General features: G+C 49.9%; 9 protein-coding genes across 9 annotated transcripts; 5 read left to right on the top strand and 4 right to left on the bottom strand.

The window, feature by feature from the left end:
• Positions 1-586: 586 nt before the first annotated feature.
• N7503_000875 (MDM20/NAA25 family protein) lies at positions 587-3925 on the top strand (the record flags this gene model as incomplete). Its single annotated transcript, XM_057060436.1, has 8 exons — positions 587-724; positions 829-1104; positions 1176-1352; positions 1455-1795; positions 1849-2128; positions 2185-2932; positions 3005-3117; positions 3176-3925. The coding sequence occupies 8 exons, from the start codon at positions 587-589 to the stop codon at positions 3923-3925; spliced, it is 2823 nt and encodes a 940-aa protein (XP_056927359.1).
• Positions 3926-4353: 428 nt separating this feature from the next.
• N7503_000874 (60S ribosomal protein eL36) lies at positions 4354-5316 on the top strand (the record flags this gene model as incomplete). The annotated part of the gene is made up of 3 exons (XM_057060435.1): positions 4354-4401; positions 4785-4970; positions 5233-5316. The coding sequence occupies 3 exons, from the start codon at positions 4354-4356 to the stop codon at positions 5314-5316; spliced, it is 318 nt and encodes a 105-aa protein (XP_056927358.1).
• Positions 5317-5973: 657 nt separating this feature from the next.
• Positions 5974-7607, bottom strand: N7503_000873 (putative UBX domain protein; the record flags this gene model as incomplete). Its single annotated transcript, XM_057060434.1, has 2 exons — positions 5974-7309; positions 7366-7607. Coding segments are annotated over 2 exons (1578 nt in total), but the record flags the coding sequence as incomplete, so codon positions are not given.
• A 265-nt stretch (positions 7608-7872) lies between these two features.
• Positions 7873-8681, top strand: pup3 (proteasome core particle subunit beta 3; the record flags this gene model as incomplete). The annotated part of the gene is made up of 4 exons (XM_057060433.1): positions 7873-7875; positions 7945-7963; positions 8023-8477; positions 8538-8681. 4 exons carry the CDS (start codon positions 7873-7875, stop codon positions 8679-8681), a joined length of 621 nt encoding a protein of 206 aa, XP_056927356.1.
• Positions 8682-8990: 309 nt separating this feature from the next.
• On the bottom strand, positions 8991-10409 carry N7503_000871 (epoxide hydrolase; the record flags this gene model as incomplete). Its single annotated transcript, XM_057060432.1, has 4 exons — positions 8991-9709; positions 9784-9856; positions 9907-10031; positions 10091-10409. The coding sequence occupies 4 exons, from the start codon at positions 10407-10409 to the stop codon at positions 8991-8993; spliced, it is 1236 nt and encodes a 411-aa protein (XP_056927355.1).
• Positions 10410-12954: 2545 nt separating this feature from the next.
• Positions 12955-15828, top strand: N7503_000870 (response regulator; the record flags this gene model as incomplete). Its single annotated transcript, XM_057060431.1, has 1 exon — positions 12955-15828. One exon carries the CDS (start codon positions 12955-12957, stop codon positions 15826-15828), a length of 2874 nt encoding a protein of 957 aa, XP_056927354.1.
• Positions 15829-16275: 447 nt separating this feature from the next.
• N7503_000869 (p24 family protein) lies at positions 16276-17530 on the bottom strand. Its single transcript, XM_057060430.1, has 3 exons — positions 17347-17530; positions 16870-17252; positions 16276-16736 (listed from the first exon to the last, which is right to left on the bottom strand). The coding sequence occupies exons 1-3, from the start codon at positions 17501-17503 to the stop codon at positions 16587-16589; spliced, it is 690 nt and encodes a 229-aa protein (XP_056927353.1). The 5' UTR covers positions 17504-17530; the 3' UTR covers positions 16276-16586.
• A 160-nt stretch (positions 17531-17690) lies between these two features.
• On the top strand, positions 17691-19580 carry N7503_000868 (SANT/Myb-like DNA-binding domain-containing protein; the record flags this gene model as incomplete). Its single annotated transcript, XM_057060429.1, has 3 exons — positions 17691-17870; positions 17926-18043; positions 18104-19580. Exons 1-3 carry the CDS (start codon positions 17774-17776, stop codon positions 19578-19580), a joined length of 1692 nt encoding a protein of 563 aa, XP_056927352.1. The 5' UTR covers positions 17691-17773.
• Positions 19581-19828: 248 nt separating this feature from the next.
• N7503_000867 (uncharacterized protein) lies at positions 19829-21898 on the bottom strand (the record flags this gene model as incomplete). Its single annotated transcript, XM_057060428.1, has 1 exon — positions 19829-21898. The coding sequence occupies one exon, from the start codon at positions 21896-21898 to the stop codon at positions 19829-19831; it is 2070 nt and encodes a 689-aa protein (XP_056927351.1).
• Between the last annotated feature and the right edge of the window lie 568 nt (positions 21899-22466).

The following is a 22466-nucleotide window of genomic DNA, read 5'->3' as shown; positions in this document are numbered from 1 at the left end:
ATGGCGCTTTGTTCACTTTGTTTGTGGAATATCATTTAAGCATACACTACCCGCCAGTTGACCGATATGTTTATTACGTCAACAATCACCGCTGCAAAAGTTCCCCTGAAACCTGTCTGGGCCTTTTTTCTCTGTATGTAATCAATTGGTGGCTTTGATCTATGTATGTATGTAAAATTATCCATGTCACAATGGTCAATACTCAGGTGTTTGCAAATGTATATATTTTGAAGTAGGCCAGGTGGATAGATTCATTCTTCTGTCTTTACTTACAAGTAGCAGAACATTGCTAGAAAACCATAGCCTTGGAGGAAGACCAGGTGAATGAGACATAGGTAAACAATTTGTTACTCATTCAATATGATGAGTCAAACAATACAACATTGGAAGGTTCCTTGGATCCCATGACTGAAGGTCCACTTTCACCGACCTCGACTTTCTCCTCACCGCCCTCTACTTGCTTCCCCGCCAAAAAAGCAGTATCCCACGCTCGTTCTCAAATTGTTATTTAGTTGTGTCAGCACAGGATTCCGAATACCTTACTAGCCGAGTGGGTTAAATCAAGCTCAAGCAAGAGCTCACCGCAATGGCTCCCTCCAACGATGCCGTGTTCCTCCGGCGCAACAACCAGATCCAAGATGCCATTGACGGGCAGAATTTGAAACAGGCCCTGCAATTGATCGAGAAGCGCATAAAGAAAGGTGAAGACACACGGTTTCTGAAGGTGAGTCTATCCTTCCTGCTTACTCAATTGATGTCCTCTGCTCGCACTGAGATCCTCAAACGCCCGATTCCTGAGCTCCTCCGCTAACAACACTCACGACACAGGCATGGAAGGCGCATGTCCTTTTCCGCATGGCGGACGAAGCTCACCACCAGCGCGGTATTGCGGAGACTCTCGAGGTCTGCAAGGCCGAACCACCGACTACCGATCTTGATACCCTCGACATCCTGTTCCAGACCCTGCAGAAGATGGACGGACATGCTGAAACTCGGAGTATGCTGTGGGAGAAGGCCGCGAAGGCGAAGCCCAAGGATCTGGAACTACAGATGAGATGGTTCCAATCTGCTTTCGAGGATGATGACTGGAAGTCAGCGCAGAAGGTAAGCCCTTGGCGAAGCTCTGTCTTGGCAACCGGACAGTGGATGCTAACTACATGCTATCTCTACGGTAGGCTACTATGAGTCTCCAAAAGAACTTCCCCCGGGAGCGGGCATACTATTTCTGGGCCATCTTTTGCACTCATATGCTTGCGACTGATACCAAGAGCTCAGAAATGGACCGCAAGCTGTTTGGAACATTGGCGTACCGCATGATTGCTAAAGCGGCTGCTGATGTTCCCACCGATCCGGTAGGTGTCTTTTTGAGATATATGTGCTTTTATACAACACTATACATTACTGGCAGCTTCGCTCTAGTCAGCTTGGAGAAAGGCTAATTGATACATTCACAGGACCAGTTGTTGAGTCAACCTCGAGCCATCCAAAAGTCCGAAGAAGTGATGTTGCTAGTTAAGATTTTCGAATCCCAGCAGCGGTTTGACGAAGTTGTGAAGATCCTGGGAAGTGATAACGTGGGTATCAGCTCGCGCATCTTACAGAATGATAAGACATTCCTTGCTAGCAAAGCTAAGAGTCTGGAAGCTGGGAAGCTATGGGACGATGCGATCACTTTTGTGAAAGAGCTCTACACCGTCCCCGATGACGAGGAGAAGCGGAAAGCTCTCCCGGAGCTTGATGATTGGGTGATCTGGAACCTGTTGGTTGAGGCCGTGAAGAATATCGATACTCCTGGGTTAGTCTTACAACACCGTTGTGGTATTTGCAATAAACTAACCCTATGCATAGAACTGCTGCTGAAACACAGAGATTCGTTGAAAGCTTCATGGAATTCCAACCCAAGTCCCGAAATGCAGCCCTAGCCCGTCTTGATATTATCACATCTGCCATTGAGAAGGGTGAAATGACTGTGGAAGATAACTTGCTCCCTGCCTGCCAGCAGTACATTGACCAGCACAAGGGTAAGCTGTATGCATTCAGTGACCTTCGACGAATTCTGGCCGGCAATAGAGATGCAATGGCAAAGATGCTCAAATACCTGTCCGAGGGCAAGCATGAGGGCAAAAATGTTAGTATCTCAAATGACTCTGCAGTCCATTATATTTGATTCTGACTTTAACACAGGCCGTCAATGCTATCATCAATACTCTTAAGCTGGAATACTGTCTGAACATTTCAGGTGCCGAAGGCAAACCTTCCCAGAAACTGGTTGAAGATTTCGTCGCCCGCTGCCTGAATCAATACAAAGCTTCTGCCAGCGGTGAGATAGAAAAGGCTGGTGCTAATGGGTCGTCTTCCACGATTGAGAGCAAGTCCACCGATGACCTGTGCATTCTTGCGGCCATGGCCATTTTGAGTGAGACCAACGAGCAATCGCTTGTTTCGCATACTTCTGTTCTCCGTGCTATCGCAATCCTTGAAAGCCTTCTCCGCGATTCGCCCCACACCTACCAGGCTCTCCTGCTTGTGGTGCGCATTTACCTTCTCTTTGGAGCGGGCTCTCTTGCCTTTAGCAGCTTCAACAAGTTGTCTGTGAAGCAGATGCAGTATGAAAGTGTTGCTCACAATTTCTTCACCCGACTTTCTACTATTCACCCCCACTCAGCACCACCAACTGAAGGCGTCGAGCGTAAGGACTTTGACCCCCAAGCAGCATTTGTTCAGGGTCTTAACTTCTTCCGTAATGCCGACATTACTACCATGAAGTTCCGAACCCGTGGTCTGGAGGAAGGAAGCTACACAAATGTGGAAGAGATCGTCGAGCTCCGACAGCGACTGTCAAACAGTATTTGCCGCCGGATGATGGCCTTGGATGTGCGACAGGCACAGAGACTGGTGGGAGGAGACCCGATGACTCGGTTCGAGGAGCTCGGTAAGGCCAAAACAAACTTTTGCCGGTTACTACATTGCGTGAATGCTCTTGCTGATTAATTACTACTTCCAGCACTTAAAGACACGCCGATTCATGATCAGCGTGAATACACGTCATTTATGGACTGCGAATTCCCTGGAAAGTCTAGCTTTGAGGAAAACGTGCGCCCGGGGCCTATCCCCAAGGTGAGCTATCCTAGTACTCTCCTCTCTTTCATCTACCAACCTGCTAAATGTCATTTAGGCCAATTGGCTCGCCTCCGCCAGGATTACGGATCGACTCTTCAGCGTGCTGAAGGGTATTTCCATCCAGAAGCCATTGACCCCCGAGACCGATCTTCCCGACCTCAGTGCTTTGTCCATCTCGGATTCCAATGACCAGACCGAGACCGAGAAGGAGAACTCGAAGATCCATGCCGAGCTGCTCAAGGTGGCGACTTACATGGCTGGGTCCAAGCTTACCACCTCCGAGCAAGCCGATAAAGCTCTTGGAGAAGTGGAGGACTGGCTGAACTCGAAGAAGATCAGCTTGACTCTGAATGAGTCCCAGATCTCTCCTCTTATTCTTTCCACTTCAGTCTATCTCCTGGCTGATAACCCAACCGCCCCAACTTGGGAATACCTTCACAACATCTTCACCCTTCTCGAAACTCTCAAGGCCCTATCTCAATTGGTTACTCTGGCTTCTCGCAAGGCTTCCAAGTCTGCAAAGCTGTCAAAGGAGCGTGTTGATAGGCTATCTGACTTGGTGCCGCAAATTTTCGAGCTTATTCGATCTAACACTCGGAGCCTGAAGCAGCGCATCTCTCGATCGGGTGTCTTGAGTACAATGGTTGACGTTGTGGTTCAGGGACCCTCATCTTCGCCGCACAGCAAAGAACTTCAGGCGGCATTAGAAGCTACTTTAGACATGTCTGATCTTGAACTTTTCTGTGGTTCTTTGATGGAGAGTTGGGAGGAGGCCCTGGACGGTGTGATGAGTGTGAGGCTGTGATGGTAAATACCACTAAGGGTCACTATGAGATGTGATACACGAAATAGAAAAAGTGGGATATTTAGATCGAGATACAATTTAGCGACTGCATAGTTGATCATGAATTTCTAAGATTGCAAGATTGGAATCCAGCTCTGCTGTTCTGTACATAGTAAACCGCAACCAATGAGAATGTCAGTTCATTTCATGCTTTTACTAAGGCACCAAGGCACCAAGGTCCAGGCACTCGGGAGCTAAGCCACATTAGGATTAGAGTCACAAGAGTGTCTTACATAATAGCCCTAGCCCTAGCCCTTCGCCTACACACAGAGTCCCGTGCCAAGACCCGCAATTGTGCGGTTCCAAGGACACTAGGGGATTTCCACACGACTTTCTTCATTCCCTTCTTCGACAACCGCCGCCAACCCCTTCAGTCACCAACCGTCGAGATGGCTCAGGAACGTACCGGTATCATCGTCGGCACCAACAGCGGCCGTGTACGTGTGCTCTGAATTCCCTACCTGCAAACCCCCGAAGCCCGGATCTCTGTTTTGTCTTATCGGTTTCTTCGAGTCGATCATGGTTCTCGGACAGTCATTCGGAAAAGGCCTGTGAATACCAGAATAGCGAGTGTCAGCAAGGACCCATTGGTGGGATCAAGAGAAGGAAAAGGAAACGCCGCGATATGAGGAAAGCACGTGTGGTGGAAATTTTCTGGCATTTGAAGATCGACATGGACACAGGCCTTGACTACAATATGAACCCCGATCCGACTTTTGACCGACTTTAAGAAATCGATATCTCAAACAGATGACAACGGAGGAGGAACTTGCACGGCAATTGCATTTTATGGATCAAACCAGCTGACTTGGTTATACAGAAAACCACCGCGCTGAACACCCCCAAGACCAAGATCAGCCGTTCCAAGGGCCAGTCTTCCCGCCGCACCCAGTTCGTCCGCGAGATCGCTCGTGAGGTCGTCGGTCTTGCCCCCTATGAGCGCCGTGTCATTGAGTTGTTGAGAAACGCTCAGGACAAGCGTGCCCGTAAGCTCGCTAAGAAGCGCGTACGTCTACCTGCCACCACATTCCCGGATATTTGAATTCGTTGCTTGGATTGGTATGATTTCGGAAGTGGTACATGGAGCTGGATTTCGGAGACAATATGAGTGCTTTCGCAAATTTGCCACCCAAGGAAGATTTCATCAACCTTGCACAGCAGTTGCGCACTCGTTCCAATCTCGAAATCCAACCCTGCACTACTCCCACGATCTACATCAGCAATTGAATCACGCAACCCACAGAACCAAAGCTAACTTTTTCTTTTAGCTCGGCACATTCACCCGCGGTAAGCGGAAGGTCGAGGACATGCAGAAGGTCATTGCCGAGTCCCGCCGTGCCCAGGGTCACTAAATGTCTCAATACCGTGAACCCTTTTTCTCTTTCGTTTAACGACTTGAATACCTGGCGCGCGCAACGAACGAAAAAAATTGAAACTACCCGAGTCTTGTTTCATCCTCACGCTGGCTGCTTTATCATTAAGGACTGCCGAATGGCGTATGGCTTCAGACCACGGGGGTTTTGTTTGTGACTACCGGTGGATGATGGGGATGGCAAAAGTGGGATCCCTTCCCCTCTAGGAAGAGAAACCATAATGAAAATTTTGTTCCAATTCACGATTTGTGCTTGTTCTCGTAGTCTGTATCTTGTAGATCTGCATGGGTTGCACTACCTGATGTCCAACTTCTTACTGTGTAAGTTGACTTGTAGGATTCATTGATATGGAGCTTTCGATACTCCACCAGCTATAGCTCTATACTCTTCCAGAGTAATTAAGGGCAGTTGGGTTGTCGATCTGCCGGCTGTGTATCTACTATGTACATTCTACAGTTGAGTAGTGCTTTTCAATGCCGTCAATAGCCATGCCATGTCATGCATTGATTCTATCTTATGAAGAACGAGATCTATCGGTATGTCAGAGCAATAGTAAGAACTCGATGGATTCTTCAACTCAGATCAAGTCATGATATACTCATCCAAATCACATCACTCATAGTCCATTCACTTCATTTATTTCTTTCCCGGCATTTTGAACCACTTGGGTACACCACCCTTCCGTGCTCCTCCAGCCTTACTTGCATCCGCACTGCCACTAGGACCAGCCTCTGCCGGCTTAGAAGGCTCCTGTACAGGCTCCGGTACCTGTTCAACCTTGAGTTCCTGAGCCTGGCTGCGGAGGTCCGGACGCAAAATATCCTTTCGTTGCAGATGCGTAGCTGAGCTTGCATTATCAGCCCATGTGAAGTTGATCAAAATCCTTCCTTCCAACTTAAGACCCTTAATCAGAAGTGTTTGGTTTTCCGGGATGACATTCACATGTCCAGCACGTGCTGGTGTTGAACTGGCGAAAGCGTTCAGAGCGAACTTTATGTCCGAGTATGTTGGTACCAGACAGCTGCGCACGAAGTCGTAGAGAGACTGGCCGGTATCTGATGGGCCAAATTTGGCGACCACTTGGCTCTGGTCTGGGAAACGGATTTTCACGTCTACTTCGCGAATATCTGCGCGTCGCTGCTCTTCTGCGGCAGCTTTGGCGGCGATCTCGGCGTCTGTGGGTAGACGCTTTGGGCGGGAAGATTGGTTAAGTTGACGTTGGTGGGCTGTAGCGTGCTCAATAGATGGTATGTAGTCTTCTTCATTGTATGGTGCTTGTGCCGAAAATGGTGTGTCGGCGGATGGAGGAGAGAAGACAGTGACGGATCGGGTAGATGTCGGCACTGGTTGCTCAGGAACTTCTGCGGGGGCAGTATTCGCGGCAGTCGGTTCACTAGTAGCTTCTTGTTCTTGTTGCACGTTGCTCTCAATAGCAGGAGCTGGAGAAGCTTGGTTTTGAGCTGGCATTGGAGTATCATCCCCAGTTGATTTGAAGTACTCGGCAATCTTCACCATGGCTTCCTCAAGCGGCTCGTCTGTTCTTCGAAACCCGAGTCGGATCAACACATTGCCATTATTGAAGCCCAACTGGGCAAGTGACTTTTGTAGATCCGTGAAGCTTGACATTTCGCGCTCCAAAATCCGGAGAACAGGGATCTCGTAGAATAATCGACCAGAGCCAGAGTCGCCGTCCGTCGTAGAAGGTACCCCGCGCGCCGTGAAATTTCGCTTTTGTCCATTTCCTGCTACTCCCGCCTCGAACTTGCGCAACACTAGCCAGAGTGTGGTTGTACTTGGGAATTTGTCCTGTATGCGTCCATTTGGTGCACCTTGAGCTTCGGATTCTGGTAGTTGGAGGCCGACTGTGACAACGGAAGGAGAGCGAGATGCCTGGACAAGCTCCAGCTTTGCACCAGAGCTGAGGCCGGAGAGGCGGAATGAGAGGGACAAGTCCAGTTGTTTGCGATTGTGCCTGGGGAAGCAATATGTCAGCATCATCGTATCTCGGCGGGGTCAAAAAGAACATACTTAAGGCCATACTGGCTTGGGTTATATCCAAGTTTTAAGCATGCCTCTTGTAAAATATCTGTTAAATATTTGCCTGGGGTTGTCTTGATGGTTGCCCGCTTGGCTGTAGCATCGATTACCACGACGTGGGCGCTCATGGTTGCGCGGGCGGGGAGGGAAACTAGTAGCAAGAGAGCTCGCGAAGATTCGGACAGGGATATAAAAAAGGTAGAACAAGCTATGAAATTGAAAGAACGACAATTCCAAACACAAAACCGTGCGAGAAGAAAAAGCTGTGTTGAGTGGAATGGGAAGAAAGCAGTCGAAGGTGAAGGGCACAGACGAAACAGGCAGCGGTGCGGCGGCGTCATCCGAGCTCGCGCACCTCACAGCTCCCCGTCATCAACACCTCTCCCCCATCACTCACCCTCCACATCCCTCCTCAGCCGTCTTTTTTCTGCGTGTTCTTCACTTGAGAGCTTCAGAAACCTCGTCTCGGTCTACATTGAATAAAAGAAATCCGCAATAATGGTATGGAGATGGTCCCCTTGTCCCATTTGCTGGCCAGGACCTTAAAGCTAACCTCCTTCCCATCATCAGGGCTCTCCCTTCGACATCAGTACGATCAACCCTTTTCTGGTGTCAACAAATCTGCCGATAAGCTAACAATCTTCTTAGATGGTGGTGCTTGTGTCGCCATGGTCGGCAAGGACTGCGTCGCCATCGCCTGCGACCTCCGCTTGGGCATGCAAGCCCTGACCATCTCCAACAATTTCCCTAAGGTCTTCAACTACGCCCCATCCACCTACCTCGGCCTCACTGGTCTCGCTACCGATGTCAATACCGTATCCGATCTTCTCCGTTACAAGGTCAACATGTATCGCCTGCGCGAGGAACGCAATATCGCACCCCAGACTCTGGCCAACCTAGTCAGCTCATCGTTGTATGAGAAGCGTTTCGGTCCTTTCTTTGTCAGCCCGGTGTTGGCTGGTATCAACGAGACAACTGGAAAGCCGTTCATCTGTGGATTTGACAGCATTGGATGTATCGATTTCGCCAAGGACTTCATTGTGAGCGGAACCGCTAGCGAACAGCTGTTTGGTACCTGTGAGGGTCTGTGGGAGCCGGATATGGTAGGTTCATGAATTATATGTGTCGCTCTTTGAAACCGAGCTAACATTGTGACTCTAAAGGAGCCCGAGGATCTCTTCGAGACCATCTCGCAAGCCCTCTTGGCCGCCGTCGACCGAGATGCCTTATCAGGCTGGGGTGCGCAGGTGTGGATTATTGAGAAAGACAAGGTCACCCAGAGGCTACTCAAGGGACGACAGGATTAAAGGGGATCACGGATGTTCGAGCTGATTATTTTGGGCTTTCTGTCGGATTCAAGACAGGGTATGGCGTCTGCGGTTTTCTCTGGGTGACGGGGTGCCATGGACGGCCTGGATGGAATACTACACCAGTGACGTGAGACCAGTTGACATTTGAGCTGAAAGATAGCGTTTGTCGCGACTATACTTCTCTTCCTCCTATCACGATAATACAAGCCCCGTCATCAATGTCAATGTCACAGCAGTATTGCATATTCACGATAAAATCCCGAAATATAAACCACGTTATATACCCTGGTTACTCCCAGCAGAGAATCAATAACCATCTTTACCTTCTATAACCGCATAGGCAGGCCCACCCTTACCCAGAAGCTCCTTCAAATCACCTGCAACCAACTCAGGCACCTCCCAAGCCGCAAAATGACCTCCACGCTCATATTCCGTCTCTTTAACCACATTCCCAATAGCCCGATACCACGCCATAGGCCACTGAAGAATCTCCCCCTTAAACTGTGCCACCGCAAACCGCACATTCGCCGGTGCCCGAGCATCGAACATCTGAGCCATACTCATCCACTTGCTCACGCCCTCCGGCTTCTGCGCCAAACTTTCGTAGTAAATCCTAGTCGAAGCTGTCGGTCCCGCCCGTGAAAAGTAATACACACTCACCCATGTCAGAATCTCCTCATCTGTCCACGGGTATGCATCTGACCACGAGTGCAGCTTATCGTATATCCATGCCAGTAGCGCAACGGGACTATCTTGAAGTCCATATCCTAGAGTTTGGGGCCGGGTTCCCTGTTGTAACATGTAGGCGCTGCCTTTGGTCACGTACTCGATTGTGCGGCTGATACATGCACGGTCTTTGGCTGAAAATGGGACACTAATGAGAGATTTGAGGAAGCCGAGTGGGCTGTGCCACGGGTAGGGTGGGGACACGGGGATAGTGTTTAGATGGATGGCTTGGATGTGTTTGGAGTAGTAGGCTGTCATTGTACGGGCGATAGCGCTACCCCAATCTCCTCCTTGTATGACTAGTGGAAGTTAGCTTGATAGTTCAGTTTTATAGGTTCATGGTGGGACTTCTGGGCGGAGACAGAGTTCATACCATATTGATCATAGCCTAGGGCTATCATGACTTTGTGGGCGGTTTCAGCGAACTGGGCCAAGCCAAATCCTTTCTAAACATAGTTCAGCTACAACCCAAATTGGTATACTGTTCGGCTGATACCTTCTGGACTCCTTGTGAGAACCCATAGTTAGGAAGTGAAGGAGCGACAACATCAAATGCGGGTCCACCATCATCCTTCATGAGCAATGGAATCAACTTAGTTGCTTCAAGGAAGTTTCCAGGCCCTGCCGATATCAGATTAGTCGATGATAGTCTTTTTTATATCAAACGAATGCAGATATACACCCATGCATAAACAGTAGCGGGATAGCCCGCGGGTTCCCAGACCGATGATGCAGAACATGGATCTCCAATTCCCCAAAATCATCCACGGAGACGGGTACTGTAAACTGCTTGAGCTGTTCATTAAGCTTCTTTTCCTGGTCACGCCAGTCAAAATTCTCACGCCAGGTGGTAACCAGTCGTTTCATATCCGCAAGTGGAACACCCATGTCCCAGCCTGCGGCATCGAGTTCATCGGGGAAGGTTGCTTGCTGGAGCTTTTGATTTAGCTGGTTAATCTGCTCGTCAGGGACGGCTATCGTGAAAGGAGTTATGGCCATGTTGATGTTGCCTTTTATTTCTCAATATTGTCTTTGACTGGAGTTCCAATTTGTATCTATACACGAAGCATAGGCATGGATAGCTAAGGTTTCGGCTTGGATTGAGTTCCATGGCCCCCGCTTGGATCCTTTAGACTATGATTGGCGGGGGACCTCGGTGTCACGCACATGTGCGGGGAGCGGTGAACAACAGGCTGGCGTCATGCAAAATAAATCACAGTTAATGGATAAAGCAAATTACCTATCGGTCTTTGAACTGGGCAAATATTAAGTTGGGTTTAGATGATGATTCATCGAACATTGAATGGTGATATTTGTTCACGGTATTCGTGGGCATTGGAATGAGCTAAAATATATTTCTCGGTTAGTCACCACCGAGGTCTAGGATCTCCATTGGGATCGTCATGATCAACCATACAGCTTGTGTAAACAACAATCAACTAATTGCAGTACTACACCGCTGTCTACCTACCCCCCGAAGCTCCAAGAGGTTTGAATCCATGGATAACTTCAGCCCTGACTAATATGAAAGATCGAGTATCAGAACGCAGAATTCCGATCGGTAATCCTCTAGACTTGGAAGGTTTGGCTTATTCTGATTGCTCCAAAGCTTGTATTTCCAGACTTGAATTGCAGTCTTTATTCCGGTCTTTATACTTAAACAAATGCGCAGTCATTTTGACAGATCAACTCGAACCATTTCCCCAGAATTCAAGTCCGCCAGGAAGAAATCCGTCGAACATCCTAACTGAGCTAGACATGCCTGCCAATCAGCTGGGCAGTACAACCGTGTATCTCTGTGTACATTTCATGTGTCTGTCTTACTGTTCAATGTCGATACCCTATCGATAACAAACCGCGTATGCCATCTTCAGGGTGCCCATTATTGAGAACATCACCACCATTCGCGGAATATGTGCACAGTGGTGCCTACCCGTTCTCCTACCCAACCCCCTACCAGCTTCAGCTTCCCTATCAGCTAAAGAGTTGATAAGCGCTCTGCCAGCTTGCTAAGCGCGTCCATTGGTTCATATTGGAGTCGACTATTCTGCGAGTGGCGGTGATCTCCAAGGTTCTAGCCCGATTCAATTAATATATGTAATTTTCTCGATGTCATGCTGAAACCTAATCGATAGGATATACAATCCTGGAATTGTCACATCCTTTATCCTATTCTAAGATTTTTGAGTGTCTCAGCGCCTGCGGGGCTAAGTCGCGTGCCTACTAAGAGAAAAGTCCGTCATTATTCAGTACATTCCGTTCACCTCCTGGGACTCGGCTACCATGACTGGAGCCTTCGCTTGGGGTGTCCAGATCAGTATTGGTTGAATCGGTGGCGTCCATCGGCCCGCAGCTGTTCCAGTCTTGGTGTACAATAATAGCTTTGGCATTGCAATGACTGGGGTCACCGCCACCATCGGCGTCAGTATTTCCTATTCGGGCTTCACCAAGGACTAGGAGAGAGAAGGAAACACTGAATGTGGTGCACGCCAAGAAGAAAAAAAGCGTCAGATGACGCTTAATGGCTTTGAAAATGTAAAAGAGTTTTGTCTGGATTTTGCGTCGGTACATCGGGTGTCCCACACTGTGGAGCGAAGGTCTACGTCGTAGTGGGCCCTAAATGAACTAGCCATACGTTGTTCAAGACGCTATACGGTAGGATTTTCCAACCAATAGGTGACTTATCGCCTGCCGCTTTAGGGGTACGTTTTAGTCTAGCAGCATTGAGATATTAACTAGACCAGATCAGAAGCCCCGCAAGGTGTTCGTAAACGAAACCGAAGCAGGTGAGACAAAGCCATGGGGGGAGCCCACGAGTCCCCGAGGCCACCTGGGCATATTCATTTTAATTTCGCAGAGCCTTGCTAAATAACCATGGATCAAGCTATATGAAGCAAGGGCTGAGGCGGCCCCTAGCGGAGATGCTACGTCAAGTAAAAAAAAGTTGATCGATCCCCGCCAATCTCGGGGAATTCAAGCCACCAAGTCCTGAGATTGGGTAAGACTGTTCTTTTGGCGAGGGTGTTCATGCATCCTTTGTACCCAGTACGAGCCCTTTGGCGCCCCATGCTCGGGTCGCACAGGTACCCGGTACCGACGCACGGCGCTCGGTCTAGATCCGCCGATCGTGCAGGGCCTCCGTGCGTCTCCGCTGAGCGAAACAAAAGAGAGAAGGGGAAAGATGAAAAAATAATAGTACTTTGTTTCTTTGATATGTATGCTCTTTGAATTAGACAAGACAAATTAGAGTGGAACTTGGGGAATGTTTATAGTTTTGCCTTCGTCCCTGACCCACGAAAACCTCCTGTTTCAGCCTGAGCAACCACTGTTGTCTAGACCGCCCGGTGGCCCCAGTGCGAGTCGGAAAATCCCCTCCTGATCCCCCTCCCTTACACCAATCCTTGCTATTCGCTCTAACGACACCTGGATTTACATTGTGTCCCCGAGGGCCATGGTGTGTGTCCTACGATAACAATCAACAAAGAAGACAGAGACACACACCCAGAGCACTGCAACCTTCTTCCGCTAAAATCCCACATGGATCATGACCGACTCGCCCGAGCCAGATGCCCCTAACACCCTCCATTCTCGTCCCGCCATGCCATTTCCCTCTTGCAAGTCCGAATGCCTCACCGATGGACTCGCTATCGTACCGGAAGATGGGAACATACAATTTGACGCGTCTGGCCGAAGCTGGCACGACGCCGGCCAGTCCGCCGCTATTGAACACCTGGTCACGCTCAAGCAGGGCCTGAGAACATCCGACACCGAGCTGTTCTGGAAACGGTTGATGGAGGATCTCACATCGATCAGCAAAGCACAATATGGCTTCGTGGCTCGCCGGGTACATGCTGGGGAGCCCATGTCCGAACTGGGCGGGCGCCGGCCGTCGCTCTTCGGTGCGGCCTTCTATTACAACGATGGCTACCAGAACGTTGGACTGCAGCGAAACCGGTATTTCGCAGGCGGGAACCCTCTGTTACATATGGACCATGAACGGCCATGTTTGATTCCCGACAATCTGAAATCATTGATGTCCTTCGGTGACGATCAACTACCCTTTGCTGCCGAAGCGTATCTCGCCATTCCACTCTTCTCCGCTGGTAAATGCCTGGCGCATCTCGGCTTGATGTGGTCGAAAGAGGGTACCCGGAATCGAAATTTGTCATGGTCGTTTCTGGAGGTCGTTTTGCATTCGTTGGAGGATATGATCGTCCGGCAGCTGCTAGAAGATGACGTTTTCTCGGAGCAGGAGATTTCGGCTTTTCCGCCAATCCCTCTATCTGTGCAAAATACAGCGACTGTCGCTCTTCCCGCGACCCCTGATTTCAACTCTCAACCTCTCAAACCCTACGCTCGAAGTCTATCGCACGAATTACGGACCCCGATGCAAGGTGTGGTAGGTATGCTTGATGTGATGCATGCCACAGTGCGGGAGGCCATGGAAAGCAAGACACCCGTTAAGTCAGGTGGGATTTTCCAGGCTCTGAAAGAGGGCATTGAGATGGTTCAGGATAGCGCACGGCGGGCCGTAGAAGCTGCTGATAATGTTGTTCACGCCTACGACCTCAACATGCAGGTGCCCAAAACACCCACGCCGCAACCGGAGGAAGATAATGGCTTTTTTCCGAGCGCACCGTCAGACCAGTCCATCGAAAGCCGCCCAAGTATTTTCATCGAAGGAAGCAACATTGCTGTGAATCCGTACAAGAGACGACGGAGTCTGCCTCTGGATATGGCCTCCTGTTCCGCGCGTCCGACCCGGAGGCAGAGAGTTCGTGCAGCGTCTTCACGGCAGGAACTGTCTCCCCGCAGCGAAGAAGTCAAGAACGCCGTCCACGAGAGTGATCAAATCGTCCACGCCACCCCAGCCCGCCAGATCGAAGAAGTGATGGCCAGCATGGTAGATCCACAACCATCAATCGCGGTTCGACGATCTGCCCCGCATCTACTTCTAGAAGGTATCAACATGAACCTACGGGGCCCGGCTTTGCGCTTCACCAAGTTGCGAGACCTTCTTCGTTTGGTCATCAACGAGTCTCTTCATGTTGGCGGCCGTCCTGATTCTGCCGAGAGCAAGACGACTGATTTTGGCGAGAAGATTGAAATCCGATCACGATCTTCAAATGGTGAAATGCGTACGAAGACTGTCGATTGGTCTGTTGACCCGGCATTGCCCGACACTCTTTTAGCTGATGACAGAGACCTGGCTAAGCTGATCTCCTGTGTTTTTCTGAATGCTATCAAATTCACAAACAATGGCACGATTACCCTCTGTGCGACCATCGACTCCAAGAACAATGATGTCTTGATTCGTGTGCGTGACACCGGTCCAGGTATTCCAGAGGCATTCCTACCGAATCTTTTCAAGCCTTTTGCACGCGAAGACGCCTCGACCACCCGCAGTAAAGATGGTCTGGGGCTTGGTCTCCTTGTAGCCAAGGGACTCTCTCGGAAGATGGGAGGTGACCTGATTTGTGTCCGTTCTTCCACTACCGGCCCCGACCACGGCTCTGAATTCCAGATTCGGGTTCCTGTGAACCAACGTGAGGCTTTGTGTGGTCCTGGGACCCCCAACGATCGAATCATGACCCCGCCATTCTTCACAGATCATACCCGGACCGGTAGTGGGAGCAGCTTCATCTGGGAACCCACATTATCAAGCTCGCCTTCCCATTTGCAAAACCAGACGCTTCAGCAGCCAACTCCCAGCACCTCAGATGAAAAGTCACAGAGTCCAACTCCGCCTCGCACTCTGACAAGACCTCAGCTTAACCGAAGCGCTATTTGCCGAGATTCATATGACAAGAAGCTTGGGGAGAAATACCCATTGCGTTTCCTTGTTGCAGAAGACAACCGAATCAACCGACGCGTATTGGTCAACATGCTGCGTAAGCTGGGCTATCGCGATGTTCTTGAAGCAGCCGATGGCCGAGAAGCTGTGCAAATCGTGAAAGAGATTCTCTCTGCATCAACTCTCGCCAACAGCTCAAATGACGCGGACGTGGATGTGCCCATCAAACCTACAAAGCCAGATTCTCTAGAGATGAAACCCATTGACATCGTGCTCATGGATCTTTGGATGCCAGAAATGGACGGCTACGAGGCGACTTCCCGGATTCTTCAGATGGTTGATGATCACCAGAGCATGTCTTCTGGTTCTAGTAACGCATCTCCAGAAACACCCAATAACTCCGACTCCATGGATGTGGACATGAACATGACCACATTGCGTATGCCACAGCCTCCAACTGTTCTTGCTGTGAGCGCGGATGTCACCGATGAGGCCTTGAATCGTGCCTCTAGAGTGGGTATAAAGGGCTACATGACAAAACCATACAAACTCTCCGACCTTGAACGACTGATCCTCGGATTTTGTGGTAGTCCTGGCGACCCAATTCCGATGGTGACTACCTAAAAAGCCGATTTTGACTAATTGGCACACGTCTTTTTATCTCCATTTCTTATGGCCCACGTCAAGGGCTGTTATATACCCAGAGGACCTTTGCGTTCTCATTTCTTCTTATTTGCGTGGCCTTCGCTTCGCCTGCAGTTTCAGATGGTGCTTGACGCCATCTGGCGAGTCATGTTACTCTCGACATGTTTATTTGGCGTTTTCTTTTTTCCGGGCTAACCTTCTTTTCTCTTCCCTGCCATATACCAGCATATTGGGCATTTGCATTTTACTTCTTTTTATTATCTTTTGCCCCTGGACATAATGAATGATGAACCCCAACGTTTCTCAGGGGATGGGCCTTTCTGCATTTGTCGTCACTTTCTGGAAGCTTTCGCTTCCCTGGACTTTAGCGTCCATGACATTTCATCAGGTTACCAAGTACATTAAAGAACAACATGAAAGAAATAAAGCTGTCATTACATCCATTATCAAAATCGACATCGCGCTGACCAGGCGGTCCCAGACCCCGCTCCTTTTCATATGGAGATGAAAACCAAATGTTGCCTCCATTGAGATACATGTATGATACGCCATACCATCTCTGTCAACATCACTGGTAAATATTGTCCGTGAAGAAAACCAAATACCCAGATAAAAGAAGTAATCAACAACCCATGCAATTGAAATCGAACCGGGCGTATGTGGAAACCAAAATGCAAGGTTTAAAGTAGGAAAGGGCTGTAAAAGACATTCAAATGGCAATTTTTAATCAGTCCAACCTAGGTCAACTTCTGCTTGATGAAGAACGACCGCAGGTGCGAGAGTTGCCAAGCGCACGCAACGGACAGAACAGCCAATTGGATGAGAGTCCAGCGGACAACGCGAGAGTTGGTAGTCTCAGACTGGTCACGGAATTCGGCTTCACGTTCCTATAGAGAAAAATTGTTAGCAACTGTCTTTAATGAAGCCGCAGGTAGTTGCGATGTAAATGCTTCTTGGTTGCTTCTTTGCTGCGATATGCAATATCAAAGCTGCAAGGGTGATGGGATGGAGTATACTAACCCGCTGGTACACCTGCTCCCTGCGAATATCATGCAAACGAGAGTTCAGATCCTTAACGCGCTGCACGATATCCTTCATCTTGTCCTTGTCCTCGGTCTCGATCTTGCTTGTCTCGCCGATGGCCATGTCAAGGGAGATCTTGACTGCGCCCTGGGCACTGGACAACCATCCACTAGTCTGAGCATCGGTGTCAGCCGTGAAGCAGATCTTGTGCTGGCCAGCGTCGGCGGCGGTGAAAGTGAAGCGGCCAGAGTGGTGCTCGCGCTTGGAGACGACACGGTGGTCGTTGTCGAAGGTCTCGTCAACGGTGATCATGACGCGGAGGTTGTGGTCAATGGAGTAAACGTTGGTTTGGGGGTTGACGACATAGGTAGCGAAGTTGCCTATAGGCAGCAGTGATGTCAGTTAAAGTAACTGAAGATGATGCAATTGCTTATTGCGACGTTGATAAGAATAGGACAGGAGGGGATATCATACCTGCTACCAGGGTGTCCTTGGGCAGGTCCTCGTAGAAGCACTTTGTTTGGCGACCATCAACGTAGAAGTACAAGGCATTCGCGGGGAGGAGAAGGGAGAGGAAAGAGAAAAGAGCCAGAGTGGCGGCAAGCCATGACGAGGGAGCTGTGAGAGCCATGACTGGAGGAGTGAGAGGATCTATGGCCTTAACGTCCTTGGGGAAGCAACTCCCTAATTGTCTAGAATCAACAACCTGGCATCCACGCGGGCCCCACACCGCCTGCTGGTTTCGTCGGTCTCCCTTGCCCGTCGCGATTTTCATCTCGACAACTTGTTCATCGTCATCATTTAACTCTGGTTCAGATTGTGATTGTTTGATTTATTCCAATATTAATCTTGGCTGTACCCATTTCCCTGTTTCGTCTGATACTATCGGCATCAGATAGCCATGGCTGCCGCCGATGTGCGCGACATGCTGGACTTGCCCGCTGAGGTGGGCCAGCCTAGACCGCATAAGAAGCAGAAGGTGGTCGAAAAACGACCAGGTTAGTTGAGATATCCATTTATTTTGGGGTAGCTTATTGACAATTTGATTTACAGAGGGTATTACCCGTGAACTATACGCGCTTTTAGGTGAGCGGGCGCCGCCTATCGCGATCAACGAGAACAAGTACAAGGGGCGTCCAAAATGGATGAACAAGTTGCGCGTGCGACCATGGTATGCATTCAGCAGCTTTTTAGTATAATGGGTATTCAACTAATACGTGATTTTGCTTAGGCGCATGACTCCCTTCACCAACAATGCCCGCTCCGATGGCTTGGTCTTGAATCACTGGCAGCGGAAACACGAGTCAACTCGCCCACCTGTCCCGGAGGGAACCCAGATGGACGTGGACGAGAAAAAAGAGGATGAAGAGACTAAGCAAGAGGACAAGGAGGAAGCTTCCAAGCCACTGGAACAAGAATACACATTCGCCAAGTACAACATCAAGGCACGGGTACCAAAGAAATACTCGGAAGAAGAATACAATCGGTCCTTGCAAAGCAAAGACTGGGACCGCGAAGAAACAGACTACCTGATGGATTTGGCACACGAATACGACTTGCGCTGGGTGATTATTGCAGATCGCTACGACTACCAACCGAAAGTCAACTCTGAAGCCGACGCCAACGCACTCGTACCAGCCAAGCACTACCGAACAATGGAGCAAATGAAAGCACGCTACTACTTCGTAGCAGCCACAATCCTCGCAATCGAACACCCACCATCCGAGATGTCCGAAGCCGAATTCGAGCTGCACGAGCGGATGCTCAAGTTCGACCCAGACCGTGAACGAGACCGCAAAGAACTCGCCGCCCTACAAATAAACCGCACAGCCGACGAGGTCCGCGAAGAAGCCATGCTCCTCGAAGAGCTCAAGCGCATCACCAGCAACGAGCAAAACTTCATCACCGAACGTCGCGAGCTTTACTCCCGCCTCGAAGTCCCCATCAGCGTCGGCAACACAGCAGCCTACCAATCAAGCTCAGGCCTCTCCCAGCTCCTGCAAACCCTCCTCCAAGCAGACAAGAGCAAGAAACGTCGCTCCATCCTCGGTCCAGAGGGAGGCGCCATTGCCAGTCCGGCAGGCCAAACACCAACACAAGCCAACAACGGCATCAGCCGCGGCGAAACACCAACCACAGCCTCAGCAGCAAGCAAAAAGGGCGCCCTTCCAGCCCGCGAAGCACAACCCATCCGCACACTCACACCAGCCGAAGAAGCACGCTACGGCGTGCACCACCACGAACGCGTCACAGCAGGCGTACAATTCCGGAGCGACCGCGCCCAGAAACTCACACAAGCCAAGTCCAACGTGCAAACACTCAAACTGGCCGGTGCTCTCGCCGAACTCGAGATCCCTGTCCGTCTCTTCATGCCTACAGAGCGCGTTTGCAAGGAATTCGAACGCCTCATCCAAGCCGTCAACTTACTCCTGGACGCGCGTAAGGTCGCCGAGAAAGTCGATAGCGAGATCCGTGTTCTCGAGGCTGCGAAGGCGGAGCGGGAGAAGAAGTCTGCGCCTGGGAATGGTCATCCGGAGGTGAAGACTGAGGCTGAGGATGGGAATGGGATGCTTGATTCGACTGCTGATGCAGAGAATGATCAGAAGGATGGCGATGCTGAGACTATTAAGCGTGATGGGAATCACAAGCGATCTGCTAGCGTTCTCAGTGCTGTCAGTGATAAGAGCTCGAAGCGACAGCGACGGTAGATTTACATGCTTCGATGATCAGTTTGACTTGATTTTCTGGGCATGGGATCTACTGTTACTGCTACTGTATAATATGGCCTGATACCTCTTGTACGATTAATGACATTCTTCTGCTGGAAAACTAATACATCCATATCTATAATTGAAAACTAACTCCTCACTAAGGGTTAATAATATGTGTGCTGCTGAGTATTAAACGGCAGAACCCTGATATATAAGCTCGGACTGGATTCTTCCGATTTCTTGCCTCACAGCAGGCGGCTGAGTCGACTGGCCCAACGGCTCCCTTCAAAGGAACCAGGCATTTCGAAATGATCCGGGTCATCTGCCGTGTTACTTCTCGTAGAAACAGCTCGTTTGAGGCTGATACTGGCCGATTCACAATCCTGATAGCCACCGGAAGACGACTGTGAAGGCTCTTGCTGGCGTAAGGTCGTGGGCCGTCTGCTTTCTCTGTACCTGGAAAATCTGTTTGCCCAACGGGTCACTCGTGAAGTGTTAGGTCGAGCTTGGTCTTCGCTCTCGTCGCGATCATCAGTGTCAAGGAATTCTGGCTCTGTCTCATCTGAACGATCTTCGAAAACAATCTCCTGTAGCCTTTGAGAGTTGGTTATACCATCAAGCCCTGTCTTTCGATCTTGGAATTGTGATTTTTTGTTCATGGATCGGCTCAGTCGGGCCCATTTATTAGCAATTGTGTCCTTGCCCTGTGCTAGGCTGGTATCCTTGGCACTCTGTGGCATTTGGCATAACTCTGGTTGTTCTGTAGGTGTCAGTTCTGTTGCACAAAGAAGCCTGGAGCCGCCTTCGCTGGGACAGGTGATTGTATTCTGTTCTTGGCTGGAACGATTAAGGACTGCTCGAAAGTGAGATGGAGCGGCAGATTCGACGTTAGATTTCGCAGAATTGATAGACCTGAGACCAGTGAGAGCCTCGTATAGAGGGGGACGTGGATGGCTGGGGGATAGAATACCGTATTCTCGGGGTGATGACTGTGCCACCTTTTCAAGTTGAAGATAGTTTGAAGGTGAACCATGTACCCCATTCGTCGTAGATTCTGCTTTCAAACCGGGTGCATGACTCAATTGTGGAAGGCTCTGATCATCTTTTTTCGGGGAACCTCCCTCTTTACCTAGGACTGGGCTATAACCATAGCCAACACGGCGGCCTCCTGACATCCAGCCGACACTAACTTTGCGAGGTGCAAATATGCCCGTGGGGTGGCTTTGGAACCGAGGCGAGTCAGAGCTGCCAGAGTCACAATGCTCCTGAAATCTGCTCATAAGTGTGTTTCGAGGGGCTGGAACATTCACAGCTTCGCTGTCAGATGTGAGTATATTTTGCAGTGCTGGTTTTGATTTTGTATCAATGGTTCTGCTAGTGAGCTTCTTGAACGACAATCCCCCAATCGACAGACTTCCCGAAGATGGACTGGCTTTCGAGTAACATGAAGATGCATCTCGCTGGCCGTTCGCATTTCTTGATGTCTCGTTTCCAGAAATGGTCAAGGTACCTGGATGGGGAGATTGGACGTTCTCCTCCGAAAAACCCCCAATGGCCCCTCTTTTCTTGTGGAACAGCTCGGTAGTTGATGGATTGCATGACCCTATTTGAGATGAATGGGAGAAGGCCACAAGTCGATTCGATATACCCAACTCACTAAGATGAATCGCACGGGGGTCACGAGGGTCAGTGAAGGACCTGTCTGAATTGGAAGCTTGTCTTGTTTTGGACACCACAAGATCCGCCAATGGAGAGGGGAGTGACCCTGACGACCCCATTCCGTATCTGTCCCGGCTCGTTTTCATGAACTGTTTCCAGTCAGACATGAGATCCCGGCCACTGGAGTTTTCTGGGACATCGAGAACGGGCGAGTGCTCAGAACGGGTAGCTCCAGGGTCGTTGTTTGAAGACAAAGATGGAAGGGAACGCCCAAAAATCTTGTTTAAGACGGGGATTCCCTGAGGTTGCTCAACCCTCAAAGGCGAATGAGTCAATGGCTGGTATTTAGATTCATCGGTCTCACGTGCTGTGTGGAAGGCAGTCGGAGGCCCTCTGAGAGTGCCCGGTGGGGTTGGAATGAAATGCATGCCGAAGGCAGATTCTTGTGAGTCATTGGCTGTTATGTTGTTGAAGAGAGCCCAACGTTCGGCCTCCGAGCGCTCTTGGCTCTGTTCGATCAAATCGCTCAGCTCCATGCGGCGAAATCCTCGACCGGCAGGAGATCTTGCCAGGTCATGTCTTGGTGTTGTAATGTAATGTGCATCACTATCGTACCCTCTCTCACTCATCAGGCTGTTTCCATACTCTGGCGACATCAGTTCATGAACTGGTTTTGGCCTTGACGGGGCGGATCTCGATGGTTTCCGCGGGAAAGGAAACATAAATTTTCTATACTCCCGGGCATCACTGGCCCACTTGTATTCTCGGGAAAACCGACGTCGAAGCCTGTGAGAGAAGCTTTCTGGTTGCTTTTTCTGTAACTCATTTATGAATGAAATTGCTGGCTCTGTGATCTTCCATTAGCGCCGAACTAGCCAGCATCTAAACTTCAGAGAGCATACCTTGACCGTGACGAGGGAAAGAATTCTCCGGTTGAGCTTGGTTGTAGGAGCCAGCCCCTGACGGTGAAATAGAGCGATCCCTTCGCCAGCGAGGACAAACGAGGAATGTCATGACTCATATCCATGAGGATGAATTAAGAAGACCATGATTGTGATCTGCGAATGTGGTGTTCCCTGTAGCGTTCTGTAGAAGGAGCGTCCCTGGCTCCTTCCAAGCTTGGTCATGGATCGCTTTGAGCCAACAATCGAATCAATAGTACAGTCTTCAATAGTTCCGATATATTCTTAGATGATCCTTGACCGCTACTCGCGATGTTATCTC

This window comes from Penicillium pulvis (genome assembly GCF_028828015.1).
Source record: "Penicillium pulvis strain IBT 33274 chromosome Unknown contig_10_segment0_segment0, whole genome shotgun sequence".
Classification (NCBI taxonomy): Eukaryota; Fungi; Ascomycota; class Eurotiomycetes; order Eurotiales; family Aspergillaceae; genus Penicillium; species Penicillium pulvis.
Note: the sequence above shows the minus strand (reverse complement) of the source record. Positions and strands in the feature narration are given on the sequence as shown.

Coding starts and splice junctions, on each gene's coding strand:
- N7503_000869 (XM_057060430.1), bottom strand. CDS start 17,503: ATGGCTCTCACAGCTCCCTCGTCATGGCTTGCCGCCACTCTGGCTCTT. Junction 17,253..17,346: donor CAAGGACACCCTGGTAGCAG/GTATGATATCCC, acceptor TGCTGCCTATAG/GCAACTTCGCTACCTATGTC. Junction 16,737..16,869: donor GGGAGCAGGTGTACCAGCGG/GTTAGTATACTC, acceptor TTTTCTCTATAG/GAACGTGAAGCCGAATTCCG.